This window comes from Motacilla alba, chromosome 1A, assembly GCF_015832195.1.
Source record: "Motacilla alba alba isolate MOTALB_02 chromosome 1A, Motacilla_alba_V1.0_pri, whole genome shotgun sequence".
NCBI classification, from domain to species: Eukaryota; Metazoa; Chordata; class Aves; order Passeriformes; family Motacillidae; genus Motacilla; species Motacilla alba.
The window spans coordinates 21,661,241-21,681,625 of record NC_052031.1 but is presented as its reverse complement, the minus strand read 5'-3'; the positions used below and the strand labels follow the sequence as shown (position 1 = coordinate 21,681,625).

Genomic DNA, 20,385 nt, shown 5'->3' with positions numbered 1-20,385 from the left:
TTCTGCATTATTATGTTTACGACTTCTGCTTATATATGACTGTACCTTTTAGAAAAATTATTGCAATTTTTATGCCTGCATTTTATCAATTTATGGTAAATTTTAGTACTAAGACAAAATTCAACCTTACATGTGTCCTTCTCCACCATACCTCCTCCACCTCAGTTTTCTTGGTCCTTAGTTTTAAACACAAAATAAATACAACTTTCTGATTTGATCTATATGGAACATCTGTACAGGTTTCATCTATGCCTTAAAAACTTAGTACCTGAAAATAACAAAACTGTTCTGATCAGATAAAAGTAATAGCTTAGTTCCATGCTGCCCTTCATTTAGCAGTGACGTGCATAAACATATATATATTTTTTATATATATAATATAAAATGTAAGTTAAAGTTGTAAAAATGTTTAAAGTAAGTGAATCGACTCATACTGGTGCAAAGTCTGGATTTAAAGGCAAAACACTAGTTATTTCCCTGAATTCCCCACTAACACATCAAATGAATCATACAGAATTGCTAACAAGAACCTCTCACATTTTCATCACTCAATTTTGAAACTAATTTGGCTAAATGTTTGTTCATCTAGAGTGACAACTAACTGGCTTCAACCTGCCTCAAGCAGTTCTTTTGTAGTTATTTAAAAATACCTCTGCCAGAAAAAAATTCTCAAAACTGAGTTTGCTAGAAAATAGTCAAATGTACATTCTTCATCTACAAGTTAAAGTTTATGTTTTATTATAATGGCATTCATTAAGTGAGGAGAGGAGAGAACAAAAGAAAAAGGAATTCTCTTTTTTTTTCTTCTTTTAGGCTGGAAACACCAATGCTTTATTATACTGTGCCAAACTACAGTTGCTCCTTCAAATGTAAAAAGAGAAGACTAAATGAATAAGGCAATTCCTGTATTCAAGGATATGTGAGGATATTCAATCTACACCCCAGCTCCTGAAATGGCATTATAAGCATTTTCTAATGTTTATTCATGGGAAAGCTGATGTTATGTAATGTTTGAGTATATTAGATGGTCAAAAGCATTCCATTAGCCAGAAGCTGTGAAGTCAGTGGGGTGGCTGTTGTAGCATTTAGTCTCCTCGGAGTGGTAAACTGAATAGTCAACAAAACAGGGGGAGCTGGATGTAAGTGGAAGATGCAGCAGAGCCAAATATGATGCATTAAAAATGCGTGTTAGATGGAAGGCAGAAACAAAGAAAACACAACCACAGCATTTGTCAGCACAGCAGATGAAAACTTTTCATACTCCGTTCAGCTGCGGTGCTGAACAACAAGAGCATCTGAAGATATCTCCAAGAGACACCTTTTAAGTGTCAAAAGTAACCACTTGTGTGACAGATTCCAATGTTACTTCTGATTGTAAAAAGTTTCTGTAACTCTTGCTTGGCTCTGAGTGGTATCAAAAACTCAACACACAGAAACACCAGCTAGAGCAGACAGCTTGTAGAACGGAATCCAAAGCTGATGGTAACTGAAGCTCTCTGAAAATGTGGAGGCAGTACGGAAAATTTAAACAGCATTTCACAATGCATCTGTAAAAAGTGGAGTCAACAAAATGAGTATCAGCTGGAATGCAGCCATAAATCTCTTTTTAGCAGTATGTGGTCCCTCAGCATTCAATCTCACAGAGCAAAGATAACAACTATAAAACTGTCTTGCAGTTTCAGAAGAAAACTAGTAAAATGTTACAGGGACACCTATGAGTATCAGAAGGATGGGGAACTTGGTAAGATTTATGATTTGAAGAATATCTGTCTTTAAATCATTGCATCCTTTTTAGCCTCTCCTGTTACAACAACAAGGAAAAAATATGCATTATAACCATAAGCCAAAAAGCTAACCAGAAGAAAGCAAAGTAGAGAGGTGACCATGATCAAACACCTCAAGAACACAGAAATTCATATATGCATGAGAACTCCTGAGGAAAGAGTAGAACAAGGACTGCAGAGGGGTTTGGTTCTCATGAAGAAAAATAAAATATCAAATGATTTTCAAAGGGAAGGAAAGTCTTGGCCAGATACTCCTCATATCATGAGATAAGTTTCTGGTTTTTAATGGAAAAATATGAGAAATATTGAGAGTTGTCTGACTATATGTACATGTCAAGATCTAACCAAAGCATGATGACTGCCTTTAAGGGTGAGTTTCATCTCATCCTGCAGCCGTCTCCTATAAAACAGTCAGAAGGTTCATAACCTATAAATCCTTGACTGTAAAGAGAACCCTGGTTGATGACTTCAGATATAGACATATAGACCTCACTTGCCCAGAATTAGGTGATACAAATCACTCAGCCAGAGAGATCCCAACGCATCCCAACTCAGCCAGACCTACAAGGCAAAGCATTTCAAAACATGAGCCACAAGACTCAGCAGCTGCCTTGCTGGAGGAAGGCAGCTCCTTTATGAAACGGTAGCAGGAATCATCAACTGGGTAGTGAAACCATTTTGAAACAGGTCATCAAGTGGTGTCTCTTTCAGAGTCTTAATTCTGTCTTCAAGCTTCAAATCATAGAATGCCTTGAATTAAAGGGCACATTCAAGACCATCTAGTTCCAAGCCTCTTGCAGGGACATCTTCCACTAGAGCAGGCTGCTAAGGGTCTCATCCAGCCTGGCCTTGAACACTTCCAGGGATGGGACATTGGCCTGTTTCAGGGCCTCACCACCCTCACAGTAAAGAATTTCTTCCTATCGAATCTTAACCTACGCTCAGTTCAAAACCATTCCCCTTTCTCCTATAACTACATGCTCTTGTAAGAAAGCGTCTCTCCAGCTTTCCTGTCGGTTCCCTTCAGGTACTGGAAGGCCAGCAATTAGTTCACCCTGAAGCTTTCTCTTCCCCAGGCTGAACAATCCCAGTTCTGTTAGCCTTTCCTCATAGAAGAGGTGCTCTAGCCTTCCAGTCATGCTGAAACTGGAACAGAGCAAGAACTAGTCTGAACAAATCTCCATCCTGCACTGGGGTAATGAACTGATAGTTACAATAGCCTAAAGGCATCTGTGTCTGCACTGACTAACCTACATAGCTCTTGCTCATCAAATCAGAAAAGACGCTCATTCATAGGTGAGTTCTGATCATTAATTCACTTTCTGTGAAGCCAATACCAGTCTGGAACCTCTTCTAATAGATGCATTTCTCACATCTATTTTTTTCTGCTTGAGGCAATGGAAGAACAAACGAATATGACATAGCGATGTTACTAAGCCATAAACAGCCCAAGAGCAAGGAGGTAGAGCTTTCAGAAGATAAGCATCACAAAACCATCATTTTTGGGAGCTTTATTGTAAAAAATTAATTTACCTAACTACAAGGAGATTACTTTTTTTTTTAAGTGTAATACCTAAAGCTAATTTCCTTCATCACTGAGAATAAGGCCACTAGTGAATCCAAAATCTTCCATAGTGAATGACAGCTATATAGTTTACATAGTGCCTTTGAAAATCACTCTCAACATGATTAAAGCCTTTTACTTCTTAGATATATTGATCTTGGCTATCGCTAGGGAGTGATCCTGTAACTTCTACATCATGAACTATAGTCTTTACAGTTTAAGCAAAGGGAGTTAGTGTTTTTATTTACAGTTACCAAACAGTTCATAGCTTCTGCAGTTCAAGCACAGCCAAAGAGATGCAATACATACCACGGAGAGGTTACATGCAAATACACAGAGTGATGAACCCTCAAAAGTACATTCTGCTTTGGCTTTTCTAGCTCTGTGCAGAAGCTGATAACCTTGAATGCACTGAAATAACTTATTGTGAGAGGCCAAAAAATGCTTCAAATGGTTTTATAAAGTATTAAATTTATACAACTGAGAAAAGTTTAAATTGCTTTTATTTTAAAAATGTAGAACATCTTAAAATACATTGCTTTAATTATTTAAAAGTGCTTCAGCTGCTCAAACTTAGTTACTTTAATTTGGAAAGCCTGTTGAAATATGCATATGTTTAAAATCTTTTTTAAATTGATAAAAAAATTCCTTCTCTTAATTCCAATTTTTCATTAATTAAAAATATTTTTCATTCCAATTGCTCTAAATGCAATTTTCAGCTAAGAATGCCCATGTGCCTTTGATTTCAAACCATAAAGAACCACAATAACAAAGGAAATTTTATTTTTATTTTGGGTCTTTGTTAAAAAAAGAAATAGAAGAAAAGGCAGATCACAAGTTCTGGGCTAATATTCTCTCCTGTTCCACAAAACCACACAGTACATAGTATTTCAACGTGAGTTTGCCTCCTCATGCTACTGGGTTTTTTTCTAAGTTCGGTCCCCAAAATCCAGTCTCTGGAAGTTAATTTCCCAGGGTGAATTTTTGAAGAAAGTTCTTGTTTTTCTTCAGTAGAATTTGCCTTTGCCCCAGAGCCTGGAGTATTGTGATCACCTTGTTGGATTAGTCAAAGGTTCAAGATCCTACCTCCATGCAAAACCTCATATTATTTTTGAATGAACACAAAACACCTTTGAGGGGCTCACCCACTTAAAGAACACTTATGAGGTCCATTTAAGTGGCCTCTTACTCTTCTCTTGGAAAAGATTAAGGGACGTCACACCCACCGAACACAGGTTTTCTAGGTTTTATTCTTGTAATAAGAATAGCAGTACATTTTTCATTGTGCTACCTCCTGAAAATGTTCCAGCCTCTCAAGATGCTGTTCACATTTCTCATGCTAGATCTAGACAATCACACAAATGTCCTTCATGTTGCCTAAACCAAGGAAAGGCAGGTGAAATATTCTACAAGCAACTGGCTGATGTTTCACGATCGCTAGCCCTTGTTTTTGTGGGAGACTTTAACTTGTCATACATCTGCTGGAAACTCAACACAGTGAAGAGGCAGTCTAGGAGGTTCTGGAGCATGAGGAAGATAAACTCCTGACACACCTGGTGAGTGAGCCTACCAGGGACAGCCCTGCTAGACCTGCTGTTTATGAGCAGAGAAGGGCTGGTGGGAGATGTGCTGGTTGGAGGCTGCCTTGGGCACAGCGACCCCAAAATGACAGAGTTCACAATTCTTGGTGAAGTGAGGAAGGGGGTCAACAAAACCTCTTCCTTGGACAGTCTTTAATAACAAAGGAGTCCAGGAGAGCTAGACACACTTTAAGAAAGAAGTCTTGTAAGCACAGAAGCAGGCCATCCCCATGTGCCAGAAGATGAGCCAATAAGGGAAGAAGACTGGCCTGGCTGAACAGGGAGCTCTCACTGGAAGTCAGAGGAAAAAAAGAAAAGGAGTTGCTGACCTTTCCAAGAAGGGGCAGGCAACTCAAGGAGAGTAGAAGAGTGTTGCTAGGCCATGTAGAGAGAAAATTAGAGAGTTGAAAACTCAGCTAGAGCTCAATCTGGCAACTGCTGTGAGAGATAATAAAAAGCGTTTTTATAAATAAATTAACAACAAAAGAGCTAAGTAAATTCTCTACCCTTAGATGTGGGGAAGGGGGGAACATTGTAACCAAGTACCAGGAAAAAGCTGAGGTACTTCTGCTTTCTTTGCCTCAGTCTTTAACAGCTAGACTGGCTATCCTCAGGGCAACATGCTGAGCTGTTAGACAAGGTCTGGGAGTAGAACAGAAGCCCTGCAATCCAAGAGGAAGCAGCTAGTGACCCACTGTGCCACTTGGACACTCACGAGTCTGTGTGAGTACAAAGGACGTGGCTGTGTTGGTTGACAGCAGCTGAACGATCCAGGGTGTGGCCAGGTGGCCAAGAAGGCCATTGCCATCCTGGCCTGCATCAGCAATGGTGTGGCCAGCAGGAGCAGGGCAGGGATTGCTCTCCTGTACTCAGCACTGGTGAGGCCACTCCTCAAGGGCTCTGTCTAACTCTGGGCCCCTCACAACAAAAAGACAGACACTGAGGGGCTGGAGCATGTCCAGAGAGGGGCAGTGGAGCTGGGGAAGGGTCTGAGGAGCAAGCCACATGAGGAGGGGCTGGGGGAGCTGGGGTGCTCAGCCAGGACAGGAGGAGGCTTGGGGAGACCTCATCATTCCCCAAGTGCCTGAAAGGAGGTTGTAGCCAGGTGGGGGTCAGCCTATTCTTCCAGGCAACCAGCAACAGGACAAGCAGAAATGGCCTCAAGCTGCACCTGGGGAGGTTCAGGTGGGACATCAGGATGAATTTCTTCCCTGAAAGGGCTGTCAAGCATTGAAACAGACTGTCTGGGAAGGTGGTGGAGTCACCATCCCTGGAAGTGCCCAAGAAATTACTGGATGTGGCACTTAGTTTAGTGCTCTGGTTTAGTTGACATGATTGTGATCAGTCAAAGGTTGGATTCAATGTTCTTGGAGGTCTTTTCCAATCTTAATGATTCTATGAGTCCATTATCACATTAGGAGCTCAGACTGTGTTACCTCTGAAACAGATAGACATGTTTCTTTCAAAAGTTGCATTTTTTAGGATTCGGCCCATCCTTCAAATGTTTCTCTTCTTTATAAGAACTCTTTTTTTTTTTTTTCCTCAAGGCAAGACTGTCTTCCATTTATTCACATTAAAATTAAAAATTTAATATTTTTGATTGCAACCTGTATGTCATACAAAAAGATAACTCTGCATAAATAAACATCCTGCATTGTTACTTAATGTGATATGATGTGATCCACAAATTATATTCTGACTATCAGCAAGGGTGAAAACTTAACCTTCCAGTTGTAAATACCAAGTATTGCTTAAAAGAAATTAAACCAATTAATTTTAAAATATTTTAGTCGCCTTCCATTAATTAATAGCACTCTGTCTATACTAACCAGCCACATTAGGAAGTTTGATAATGTTCCACATAGAACTCACTACAAAACCACTAGAGTTAAATTGAAATAAAAAAATTACCTTACAGTTCTTTAAAATAGTTAGAAATTCTACAGACAAAGGCAAATTTATAGTCTCCTAGAACAGTAAAGCTTCAATAGTTATGTGATAGAGCTATCATATATTCATACAAAAATTCATGCAATCATTTCTGGTCAAAACCTCATATAATATAGATTGCTTGTCTGTATAATCTTGAAAATCATCTACAGACTTCTCCTGTAAACATTAAGCTATTGGATGATAAAAATCTGACAGTTCTAGGCACTGACGATTACTCACCCTTGAAGGTCTCACTGCAGTATAAATGACTGAAAAATGAATCCCACGTTCCTGCAGAGCCATGGTCACTCTTCCAATAATTTTGTCTGTAAATAGAAACATGTATAATTCAACAAACTCAGTAAGCTGAGAAAGCTAAAATCCTACAGTAGCTGGAGAAGTTACAAGCTAGATGTTTAAGTTTATTCAGTTTGCTTAAGCAACTTAAGTGCTCATTCTATCTAGGTACAAATGGGATAAGACACTCTCAGTGTCTTGAAAAATGCACTATTTCAGTGAGATGATTTAAAAAAAAATACAACAGTTCAGAAAAAGGGGTGATTTTGAAACTGAAAAGTAAAACCACAGAAAATATGCCCAAAAGTTTGATCTTTGGGAAATTAAAAGCAGGAGCAGGAGGAATCACTTCAGAGGTTTCTTTTCTTTCTTTAAGAGAGTATATACAGGATGCATATACTGTTAGTCAAGTGATCGGTTAATAAATAAATAATAACATTTAAGCAGTGTTGTTCTGTGAATTACAAAATACATGTAAACTACTACTGAGAAACAACACTCAAAACATGGCGTTTAGTGTGGGGCATGATATGTATAATACTGGTAGCAATAATTATTTTGCCTTCTGTGGATTTACAGCCTGCTTCTGCACCCTCAACAGGACACAGAAAATTTTTCCTGTTCATTGGAGGCCAAAGGAGAAACATGGTGGAGTATTACTGAAAAAGGAAGGAGAAGTCAAGTAAGGAAGAGAGGCCTTTCAAAAAGGTCCAAATATGCCTCTACAAAAGATCTTCTTCTAATTCTGAAATCACAGGCAGCTGCAATAAATGCTTACAACTGATAAATGTTTTCAATATTTGTGCAGAAACATGAACATCTGCTTATAAGGAGCACAATAGTTGTGAATCATGAGCCATTATTAGTGTTGTTATTGGGACTGCTTGAGAAACAAGCAAGCAGACTCACATTTACTGTTTCAGGGCCTTCCCACTTCTCCTTCATGTACTAGTCTGGTGGATGGAGATTTTGTAACCTGGACATACAAACTCCTCAGATTTTGAGGTTATATTTTACAAAAATTGTGGTTTATTTTCATTTGCTGAAATTAAGAGTTTATATTATCATCCTCTTTAACCACTTCTATTTACCATAATTATGGTGTTCTGGCTGAGTGAAATATTCGGCTTTTGTAAGGATTAAAGTATTGATTTTTTCTGTAGGGTTTCAGCTGAACTGATTTCCTCATATCAGTCAAGAATCATAGCTATGTGAATTTTCCTTCTCAAAATCATTGCTAAGAGAACCTACTATGAGAAATGTACTTACTCAGAAAAACAACTGCCTAAAAACTACTGCCATAATTACACTGGTTGTGGAGATCCAAGGCATTATATAACATTGATTTTTTAATCTGGATTCATAGATTTTGGAAATTCTCTTCATCCTTAGCAAAAATTTACAGAACAAAAAAAAAAAGTAATATGTATAAAAATTCAGAGATTGATTTTGGGTTTTCTTTCATTAAAGCTACCAATAGCTTTCTGAAGTAACATTATTTGCATTTCCCTTCAGAAGGGAGATACATGTAGCTATAGTAACCAGTAACATCTATAACTCCTGCCTTCAGGAAGATTCTAGAGGTACCTCCTTCATCCAAAGAGGCTTCTGTGAACATCCTTATGACATAGGTTGATCTCTTCTTTGCCTGTGATCAGAACTATACTTTTCTTTTGAAGTATTTTCAAGGAAAAGAGCTCAGACTGTCCACCTGTTTTACAGCACCTAAATTAGGTGCCTACTTGGGAACAATAGCACAGATTCTGCACTTGGCCAAACAAAGTGGCACATCTTCCCTAATCCACACACCTTCTTCCCGACTAAAATCTAGTTGATACTAACCAAAAAGTTGGCATAGCCTTTTCCTCCATCCTCCCACAGATCACCTCTTAACTTTTTTCCCCAAAACAAAGTGGCCTGGGACAGCAGCTGCAGGAGTCTACAGAGTGCCCCGGCAGCCAGGAGGGCCAGGCCTGTCCTGGGGGGCATCAGGCACAGCATCACCAGCTGGGCAAGGGAGGGGAGTGTCCTGCTCTGCTCTGAGCTGGGACTGCCTCACGTCCAGAGCTGGGGGCAGTTCTGGGTGCCACAATGCAAGAAGGATATAAAGCTATGAGAGTGTCCAAAGGAGGGCAATGAGCATGACGAAGGGTCAAAAGGGGGAAGGGAGCCTTGTGAGGAGCAGCTGAGGTCACTTGGTCTGTTCAGCCTGGAGGACACTGAGGGGAGACCTCATTGCAGTTACTACTTCCTCATGAGGGGAAGAGGAGGGGCAGACACTGCTGATCTCACCACTCGTGACCAGTGGACAAGACTCAAGGAAATGATGTGAAACTGAGTCAGTGGAGGTTTAGGCTGGATATCAGGAAAAGGTTTTCTACCCAGAGCACCCTAGAGAAGTGCCAGAGGACCAAACCTGACAGAGCTCAAGAAGCATTTGGAGAACACTGTCAGGCACATGATGTGATTCTTGGGGTGTCCTCTGCAGGGCTAGGCTGGACTCAGTGATCCTGATAGGTCCCTTTCAACTCAGCATATTCTATGATACTATGATCCTAGGGCTTGGGAAGCTTATTCTTGAATCCATTCAGCTGATGAAAGAAATGTCCTATAAAGAAAAAGCCACTATTTAGCCAAGACCAACATTAAGCCAAGGCTCAGCTACCCAGTATGCTCTGGGGACAAGAAAATAGAACAAAATAACTCCTCTGCAATTCAGAGATGAAAACCCAATTGCCTGTTTTAGTATAAAACCCACTCATTTTGGACTGGTACAAAAACAAACAGATAAGGATACACAACTAAGGTATTTTCCACTGATTTTCAAATCTGCTGCTGATTTTACAACCCCAGTTCTGAGCAGAAACAATCACAGCCACTAAGAACACAGCCCACTACACTGTAAACCTCCAAAACTACCACTTCAGTGATTTGCACGCTTTATAATTTGATTTCTAATTTAGAGTATAAGTGAAAGCTCTGCAGTGAGATGCCTCTCAGTGCCATTTTCACGTATGGCACCTCTTTTTCAACCAGATGTTAGGCAAGAAACTTTTTTATATTATTATATTGAGAGATTCAACTTTAACAAGTAGTGTTTAATACACTGCAAAACCAGTAAAAGACTGATATCAAAGGCAAAGAAGGCCATCAGTACTATAAAGATTAGAAAAACATTTCCTATTCATGCAGACACCCTTTGTTAAGACCAAGGCCTTGGAATGGCAGATGAGCCTGGCACCTCCAGCGCCAGTGTGCAAGGTGAGATGGAAGGAGGCAGCTCAAGTTGCACAGACATGCAGGGTTTGGGCTCAGAGAATGAGCAAAGGCCCATGCCTGAAGCAGATGTGAATTTACCAAGCTTACATTTCATGTCACAGACACTTAGTGTCTGATTAAAACTAAGACAACCAGAGCTTATAAATACTGCAAAAGGGGAGTGGGATAAAAGCCTTTAAAGCAAAGCCTGGGAACTAGAGAATGCTACCTGCTCAGGTGAAACCACAAATGATGAAATGTTAGTTATGACTAGGTACTGTTACTTACCATTTTCAGCAAGTGTTTCCAGGGTGGAAATCTCTTTTAAATCACTAGAGAAAAAGAGGGAGAAAAATAATTAAAAATCTTTCCTAGGCAAGAATGATGTGAATCAGAAATGTATGAAGATACTGACTGATAAAAGGATTACTGTCAGTCCCTCTGTTATTCTTTCATCTCCTCCTAATGACTGTTTTCTTCTGCAAAGCCATTAAAAATGTAAGGACCACATCTTCAGCTGATTCTTAAACCCCTCAAATTTCCTAGGCAGCAGAGAAGCCATATTACTGACAGTATTTTGGTCAGCCTCTGAGAAGCTTTTTTTGCATTTGGTGTTGGCCTCCTGTTTAACATTCGTACAGAAGCTCTTTAAAATTGTTATGATGCCTCTTTTTGTGTAGTGATATGACAGCTAGAATTGCATTTGTTTAGGACACATTGATATCTGCACATGCACAAATGCCCAAGTAACAAGCTGGGAAGAAGAGTAAGCAGAAGCAGCTCAGCAACCATGCCTTATATTTTCTAAATATACATTCACTTGAAGGGACAGTCTCTCCCTTTCTCTGTTAGATCACAGCCCTCATAGAGTTGGAAACATGAAGAATTATAGCACTCCTCTTCCTTCCATAGCAATGGAAAATCAGGCTGTTTATTTGCTTCAGGTTTGTCTGTATGTTTATTTGCTTGCTTATTTATCCTGCCAGTATTTTTGACCCCTGGAATGCCTCTAGCAATTAATTCTGCAGGTAAATCATGTGTAGAGTAAAATAATTGAGCCTTTCTGCTAAAAAGTTTGCTGCCATTTCATTTTATTAGTTGCCCCTTTGTTCTCATATAATGAGGCAGACAAAATAGGAATGCCTGACTGCCTTTCTCAACATAATTCATCTATTACACCTGGTAAGCTCATCAGGGGACTTTGAGAAACACTGAATTTATCCTTGTAAGAGAAACAATTTTGATAGCCCTACAAGCTTCCACTCTGTTTTTTTGGTGGTTTTTTTTTTTTTCATTTCCTGAATACAACTGACATTTTCAAGAGATCTAAAAGTCATGCACACATGTGGGTCAGCTCTGTTTTTGATAAGCCCCTACCTGGCAAGTGGTTGTAGCTGAACCACCAGTAAGTTTGGGTAAGATGCATTCACTTCCAGCTGAGAGACATTGAGATTGGTTACATTTGTTAACTTCCAACCTCCTGATTCTTGAAGAACATTCAGGAGAGACCTGGTAGCCTTGCACTCAACAGCTGGCAAAACTAAAGATGAAGGAGAAGACTGAAGAATTTCCTGTAAAAAAATTACGAGATGTTTATTTACCTGCTTAATATTCAGTTGCTTAATAATTAACACAACCTTTTTTTATAATGTATCCTTCATTTTACATTCAAGGTGAGGGACCTCCACAGTAAAAAGCATGTGAATTCTCACCAGCTTGATTGATGGTGGCAAGCAAGCTCAAAGCACTGAGTAACACCAAATTTTTCCTGTCTTTTCCACATGTATGGTGGAAGAGGGGAGCTAGATGATGTACAAGTTCTCAAGCTAAGACTGTAGTTGTTATGAGCACTGCCAGAAGCAAAGCTCAGGTAACTCTAACTAAATGCCCTTGGATGTGAGAAAGATCAGTGTCAGACACCTACAGTTCCAGCAGCTCCATTCAGTTAAGTCATACTTTGCATAAAAAACATCCTGCATTTGTGTACATCCTGGTGGTACAGCACATGGTACAGAAAAATGTCTAATTTGTAATTATTAATTTTAAAAAGCAGCAGATTTCAGGATCTACAGAGCCTCCCGACACATACAAACAAAATTCATGTCATACATTCCACCTTTTTACTCAAAGTACAAATTATAAAGTTCAGGCTGAAATGGTTCAGATAAAGCATCAGGATATCATTCACTTTATTTACAAATCTGATAGGTGAGTTCCTGATACAGATACTTGAATGAAATTAAATCAAAAACATTCTCATTCTTTAAATTTGGAACCTGCATAGTCAAAAAACATCTTTCCAAGATCTTTTCTTGATAATAAAATTAACCCGAAATATTTGGGGAAACAAAATGCAAGATGAAGATTTGAAAATTATCAAATTTAATGTAAAAATTAATGTAGCCCATATTTAATGTTGTGGTGGGTTGACCCTGGCCTGATGCAGGTACCAACCAAAGCTGCTCTATCATTTCCCTCTTCAACTATACGAAGGAGAGAAAATAAAAGGCTCATGGGCCAGGGAGAATTCACTAACCAATTATACAAGAAAAACAGTCTTGACTTGGGAAAATTAATTAAACTTATCAACAATCAAATCAGAGTATGGTAATAGAAATAAAACAAAAAAACACCTTCTACCCACCCCTCTCTTCTTCCAGGCACATTACCCATATTCTCTACCTCCTGCCCTGCAGTGGAGAAGGGGACAGAGAATGGAGTCTGTGGTCAGTTCCTCACACACTGGCTCTACTGCCTCTTCCTACCTTGGGGGAGGAATCCTCATACTCTTCCCTTGCTCCCACATGGGGTCCCCTCCCATGGGAATCAGTCCTCCATGGACTTCTCCAAGGAGAGTCCTTTCCACAGGCTACAGTTCTTCATGAACTGCACCAGCATGGGTCCCTCCCATGGGGTGCAGTCCATCAGGAACAGACTGCACCAGCCTGGGCTCCTCTCTCCCCAGGTCCTGCCAGGAGCCTTCCCACAGGGTCACAGCTTCCTTCAGGCGCCCAACTCTGCTGGCATTGGGTGCTCCATGGATTGCCGGTGGATCTCTGCTCCCCATGTACCTCCACGGGCTACAGAGGCACAGCTGTCACACCACGGGCTGCACCACGGGCTGCAGAAGAATCTCTGCCTGCTCTGCTGCCTGGAGCACCTCCTCCCCCTCCTCCTGTGCTGACCTTGCTGCTGGTTTCTCATGAGTTCTCACTCCTCTCTTCTCAAAACACAACTGGGTCTGTGCAGTAACTTCTCCACCTCTTTACATATGCTGCCACTGTCTCTGATAGGCTCGGCCCTGGCCAGTGGCGGGTCCCTCTTGGAGCACTGACACTTTTGGACATGGGGGAAGCTTCTGGCAGCTTCTGAAAAAAGCTGTAGCCCACCCACTACCAAAGTCTTGCCACAGAAACCCAATACAAATATAAATACTAGAAGATCTTTTTTTTCATTGAGTCCTAGTTTACAGCTAGTTAAGTTTGCTTTTGTATTTTCTGCATTTAAATCCAGATTAAGTTTGTCACTTGATCCAACATTGAGATCTTCAAGCTGTCACAGACTCTCTGTCTTCCTCTGATGCAAGTGTTGTGGTGTTCCTAACACTTTTCTCCTACTATTCATTTTTTCCTTTTTGTCTTTGACTGCTTTTCTGACCTGCTCTCTAATTCTTTCTAATTGCTCACATCTTCCTTCCTAGGCAAAGGCTAAATATACTTTCATATTTCTATAGTGCTCTTAAGGTAGGATTATGTGGCATTGTCTGATTTACCACACTAAGAGAAAAGTAACTGCAGAAATTAGAGCAGAAAGCACTGATCTTGTGTACAGGTCTTTGAGTAGGGTTTTAGCACCTCCTGGAAAAAAAGGTGAAACATTTCATTTTTATTTGTTTACTGATTTGAATTTAGGCCTCAAATTCTGAGCAATTCAATGATTTTGTTTAATTTTCAATATTTAAATCCCTTGTCCCATGGCAGGAGCCAGAATGGCAACAGCCATTTTATCCAAGGATATTAAACAGATTACTCATTTAATGTAGAATAAGATATAAAATGTATTATTACTGAGTATTATCTTCTTTGTGCCTCTGCTCCTAACCAGTGCTGCACTGCCATCTGTCTCAGCTTCCAGCCACTGGTATTCAGCTGCCTTTCATCTGAAGGGTAGACTCAGCTGGATATCACCTCAACAGCCTCAGGTAGGCAACCTGATCCCATGCCTCTTTGTCCTTCTTGCCATTTGGCAATTGTGCACTTTTCTTCACAATACCCATATGTTGCTTTACAAATTTTAGGATTTCAGCTACCATGCTTGTTCAAAACATGAAAACTCCAAAAGGGGGTGGAGAATGAAGAGGATATTGAGAAACACCTGATTTTGCATTCTGCTAAAGAAAACCACATAGTAGCTAGGAACAGGAGAGGGACAAGGAGAGAGAGGAAGGGGGAAAGAGGGAGAAGGGGAAGGTTTAACTTTAACTTTCCAATTATTATCTCTCCCACAAATTTTTACACTGTAGCCATGCCCTTCAAATGCATGCATAAACCTGTAAGTTATAATTTTAATGCAAATTGATCTGATGTACTTTACATGATAGTATGTTGCAGCCACAGGAAGTAATGTTGAAAAAAACCCCATGCTGTACTGTTTAGTGGAAACATGACACCATTTCAATTTTTTTTTTTTCTGAGGATTACAAACAGATCCAAGGGACTGTCAAGAAGAAAACCTGGAGTCCAAGAATGGGAGGAAGTCTTCCAAAGAATAAAATACAGATTATAAGAATTACAAAGGACTGTACTGGGGAAAAAATTGATGTGACCTTCACAAAAAAGTTTTGCCTAACAGTTGTGCTGAAGATATCTGACGGAGTCAATGGGGATGTACTCCAGGAAGCTCTGGATGGTACAGTCTACTTGGACCCACACAAGGCACTTGGCAGTGTCTTGAAGCAAGGACTGCTAAAGAAACTGAGTTGCTTTGGAGAGAGAGGCAGTCTTCACATGAAGGTAGCTAAAGAATAGATAAAGATTTAGCAAGCATGGGGTATAAAAGAATATCTGTTACTGCACTAGGGTCTGTTCTGTTCCATATGTTCCTAAACTATCTGATAAAAAGATAAATATTGAGTTAATGAAACTTGCTTATTATGCTGATGTTTTCAGGTTAGTAAAGGCAGTGTCTGACTGATGAACTACAGAAGCAGCTTCTGGCACAGCCTCTTGGTCAACTGAGTAACTGATAAGATTCAATGTAAATTGATTTTAGCACAGTACAGGGTGACAGAAAAACAAACCTAATTTTACATACACAATAACAGGTATCATACTCAGAATTGAGTGCTACCCTTCAGTAATGAAATCTTGAGAGCTACACCAGCTCTTTAAAAATGGTAATTCAGAGGCTGATAGTGATCAGGATGGAAAAAAACCCCAAATATTAATAGTATTTTAGAAAAGGCTAGAGAACAAAACATTATCATGTCACTGAAAAAATCTATGATTAACCTTTATCTTGATTATTATGAATAACTTTTATCTTGATTATTATGCAGTTCTGTGCAGGTTCCCCTGTCAAAAAATAATATAATATAATAAAACTAAAAGAAAGAAAATAAAGACAGTCAAAATTTTATTAGAACCTGTGTATCAGACGTAACTAAACAGTACTGCCCAGTCTATGACCACTGAGTGAGGATAGGATGGAGTTATCAGACTACAAGTGGCAATGACTTACAATCATAATTATGTAGGTGCACAGCTGGCCACTAATTGGAGTGTGTTAATATACACTGCAGTTCTAAGGAGCTGAGCATTGTCTAGGGAAAGCCAAAGCTAATATTAAAGAAAAATAGTCTGTAGGGTAGATGACTTCTTGAGAAAGAAGTTCCCCAAATGCTAATCTCTGTATTTTAGTATTTAATTTAGAAGTTGTTTGAAAGTTCAAGATAAATTATCTTCCTGTAAGATTCCCTTTGTATTAACTGGAATAAGATTATCTTATTGCATGCAAACCCATTGATACCAAAATCTCAGAACAGCTGCTAATGCAGCTGAACAAATAAAATATCTGCAAATGTTTCTGGGGTTTACAAGTCTATAACTCTTTTCCAAATAACACTTTCTTCTTGTAGAACACATGCTGTTACATGCTCTTATGCATTCTAAATGAAATCTCCAGCTTAGGTTTATGAATAAGTTTGCATTTCTGAGGTTCATAAAGGAGGATGCTCGAGAGCAATGAAACATTTATTATAGCTTCACTGATCACTTGTATAATATAGACTGTGTAGGTAAAAAACTTCTGATTATGCAACATCAAGGATTCTAATTTCTCCAGTGAGAAAATTCAGACCCGACCTTCACTTTGTCCTGTGTTGTGTGAGTATTATTGCAATCTTTCATAGCATGATTAAGAATTGATTTCTTACCCAAAGTATCTCAAGTGGAGTTCAAATAATACAATAGCAACCCAAGAAAATTTCTGTAGACTCTGTTATGCCCAATATGGATGACTATAAAGTTCCATTTCTGACCCTGATGCAATAGATATTGACAAAACTCTCTCTATGGGCACCCAGGTGAAAAGGAGATACGCAGTTTATACATCTCATTTTCCTTCACTCACGTGAAAGAAAATGAGATGTATAAACTCACTTACCTCACCTCCATCAAACTACACTGGAAAAGCATTAAGATTGCCAAATCCAACAGAACAAATGTAGGAAGTGCTGGAGTTAAGGTGAGCAATTTGTAAAAAATAAACTTTTCAGTTTTAAAGAAGCCATAAATAAGCCACAGAAAAAAATTCTCAGCTCCAAGATAGAGAGGGAACAGAGGCAAAGTCAGAAAAAAACCAGTTGCTGACATTTATTCAGATTGTTAAATACTTGGGTATAAGTGTTTGACCTGCCAGATACAGACAAAGATTTACTTAAACATGACTTTTTGTTTAGCTGAGGAGCTCCTTCCCAGCCCTCACTAGGTCCCAATCCCCTCTAACACCACCTGATCTCTAAACCCATCAGTCTCTGGCCTTATCTCTGGACTTTAAAGCCTTTAATCTCTATCTACAGTGCTGATGGAGTCCTGATTACAAGGCAAAGAAGAATGTTTTAAGTACTCTGATATGCCTCTTAAACGAGGAGGGCCTACTTCAGTAAGACCACCTCATTATTAGGAACTTGCAATGTCATGCATTGCAGTGCAGGTCAAACAGCTGAAATTCAACCACTTTTGTACTCAGACAGCAACAAAAATTTGTTCTGGACACAGCCTTGCAGAGATGTAAACCCTGAGAAGGTAAGAAATAGCAGAGAAGAACCAGTGCATCTGCCTGCAGACACAGCCATGGATCCTCACAGTACAGATGATTATGACTCCCATTCATTCCTCAGAAAACCCATGTAGCTACTCTGAATAATTATTTCTCTTCCAGCATCAGCGTTAAAACGCTGTTATATGACAAAGAGATTAATATCTACAGTTCCACTTATACAAGGAAGATGTGAGATTCTTAGATGTATTATGTGAATATTTATGTATTTAATTACATATAGTGCTTGCTGTGTGGTGCTTGGGAATTTACACTTCCTTGAGTGCTCTGATACCATTTACATTACTAATAGCTCTGTTCATCCTGCACTGCCTCCAGGAATGTCTTTATGACTTCCACAAGTGAACATTTTGTCTAATTACATTTCAATAAACTGTCATGTAAGTACAACATGCTCTGCACAAAATCTATAAACCTCAGTGAGGACAAAACTTGAAGCTGTTGACTGACTCAGGATGATTCCATCTTAAATTCTGTGCCTAGAGTTAATTTCAAGTTAATCAACTAGCATTATTTTTTTCATGACGATTAGGCAATATAGCATCTAGTGATATATTAACTCAGTACAAATATAAAAGAGTTAACTTCCAGAATGAGCTTCAATTTCTGTAAAAACAAAATAGGTATTAAATTCTGAAAATAGGAAAAAAATGATTGGTTCCTTTAAGTTCTTTTCTTCCTATGGCTTCAAAACAGAATTTTGAGGTGTTGGTCTGGAAGTTTATATTGTTTTTTACAACAGAAAATTGCAGCCTATTTAAGAACAATTTTGTCAGTTATGATGAATCGTGAAAACTCAGTTTTAAAAAATATAATGGCTACAAAGCATGTATCTGCAAACTCGTTTATTTCCTTTAACACATCTGCTTAACCTGGAATAATCTCAGTAATTTAAACAGGAAAACTTCTGCAACTCAGTGCCCTTTTCCCAGTTATTTTCTCTATGCATCCTTCTTACATCTTTCTTTTTCTTTTTAAATACTGCTTATAAATAAATAAATGAGATAAATGCTTGCCTGAACATTTTGAAATGGATTCTTGTTGTCATAGGATTCACTGAAGTATGTGAAGTCATCTATGCTAAGCTGAAAAACAAAGAGAGAAGGTTGATCAGAAGGAGCCATGGCATCTCATTTAGGTACAGACTTGTGCTCAGTATTGGAAGGGAAAAAAATGGTTTACATACCCTATCTTGCAGGAACAAGACGAGATTTCTGGAGTTTTGGGTAAAAACAGGTTGCAAGAGTGCTGTCAGCTCCTCTGCTGAGACAACTTGTCCTTCGTGCACTGCAGTGTCTGGATCCCACTGTGATCTACAAAGGAATAAGTCCTTTTTCTGTAGAATTTTCTGCCAGTGATGACACCTTTCTTTAAATATGCAGCAGCAGGTAAATGAAACCATCATCTTTCGTTTAAGATCAACTTTGCAGTTCAGTTTACTTTCATTCAACTCAAGAGAAAAAGAATTTTCTTGTTTATGCCTGTATCAAATTGACTGTGTTACAGTAAGAATGAATAGGGGTAATGTCTCTCTCTATTTTCTTGTTTGTGTACAACACCAGAGTTGCATCTTTCCATAAAAAGTTACTTACTAAGTGCAATGAAGAAGAATATGTTGAAAACATTCAGAGAGAATTCCCAGATGGCATCCCAACTCCCAAACCACTTGGCAGTGCTGACAGATGGAGGTCAGGAGGAGTAGAACTCAGACCAGATCCCAAGTTGCCTTAAACTAGTTTTTTTTAAATAGAGCTTTTGTTAGTAGAAGTGTCTTACAGTGCCATTGTACACAGGTTCTCTCCTAAGGTTTTCACGATGAAGGAACCATTCTACAGAAGCGGCTCAGAAAAGCCCCCTTTCCAGCAGCAGGAGCTCTTCTGAATGGAATGACTCAAAGCACCCAGCTTTCAACTCCTTTGCCAACCTGTCACTATGAGGACTGGACAGAGAAATAACTCATCTATTTAGTTCTGCTGCCACAGGAAACAGGCAAAACAAGAGGTGGCATTATTCTTTCAACACCTCATTGGGATTTTAACAGTATGCAACATGGGTCTGTAGGGATGAAACTTTTAATGAGCATTTTTATCCTAGGTGTTTTGACTAATGAAAATTGTCTTTGGAAAAACAAATTGAACTTGATGCATAATCTTCCATCTTTGCCCAGGCACACATCAATTGCTAAAACATGAGAAAAGAGGTTTTAGCAATTGATGACACTCTAACTGGTTAATTACAATGAGTCAAATATAGGCAATTGTTGCTCTAACATCATTTATTATTGATTGCAATTTGATCAAGTTGAGATAAAAGTTGTATTTTCTAACCTAAAGCAATTTGCAAATGGCCATTGCACAGCAAGCTTTTATAAATGAGAACAACCTTTGCAGTCCTTTGAGATGGAGGCAGAACAGGGTTAATGAACACATATGTGGGGTTCAATGTGGTTTTTTGGATAAAGAAAATCTAAATTGCACTCCAAGTCCCCCCTGTAATTCCAATGAAGATTGCTGAAAGTGAATCGAGAGTGTTAAATTGCACCTATGCTCAAACCAGCACAGTCCTGCAGCAACAGGTGATCCCCATCTCACTTTGGACTCGGGGTTTGGGAAAGCATTAGAGCAAACTCTGT

The 20,385-nt window shown here is 39.1% G+C and overlaps 1 protein-coding gene across 1 annotated transcript in view; it reads right to left on the bottom strand.

Annotated features, from left to right (window-relative positions):
- Positions 1-20,385, bottom strand: part of ATP6AP1 (ATPase H+ transporting accessory protein 1) — a 51,894-nt gene that overhangs the window by 26,288 nt on the left and 5,221 nt on the right. The window contains exons 2-6 of the mRNA XM_038153358.1: positions 18,940-19,066; positions 18,770-18,838; positions 11,793-11,986; positions 10,704-10,747; positions 7,101-7,186 (exon numbers count right to left, since the gene is read on the bottom strand). Coding sequence (XP_038009286.1) covers positions 7,101-7,186; positions 10,704-10,747; positions 11,793-11,986; positions 18,770-18,838; positions 18,940-19,066 — 520 coding nt within the window. The remainder of the gene's footprint in view (positions 1-7,100; positions 7,187-10,703; positions 10,748-11,792; positions 11,987-18,769; positions 18,839-18,939; positions 19,067-20,385) is intronic.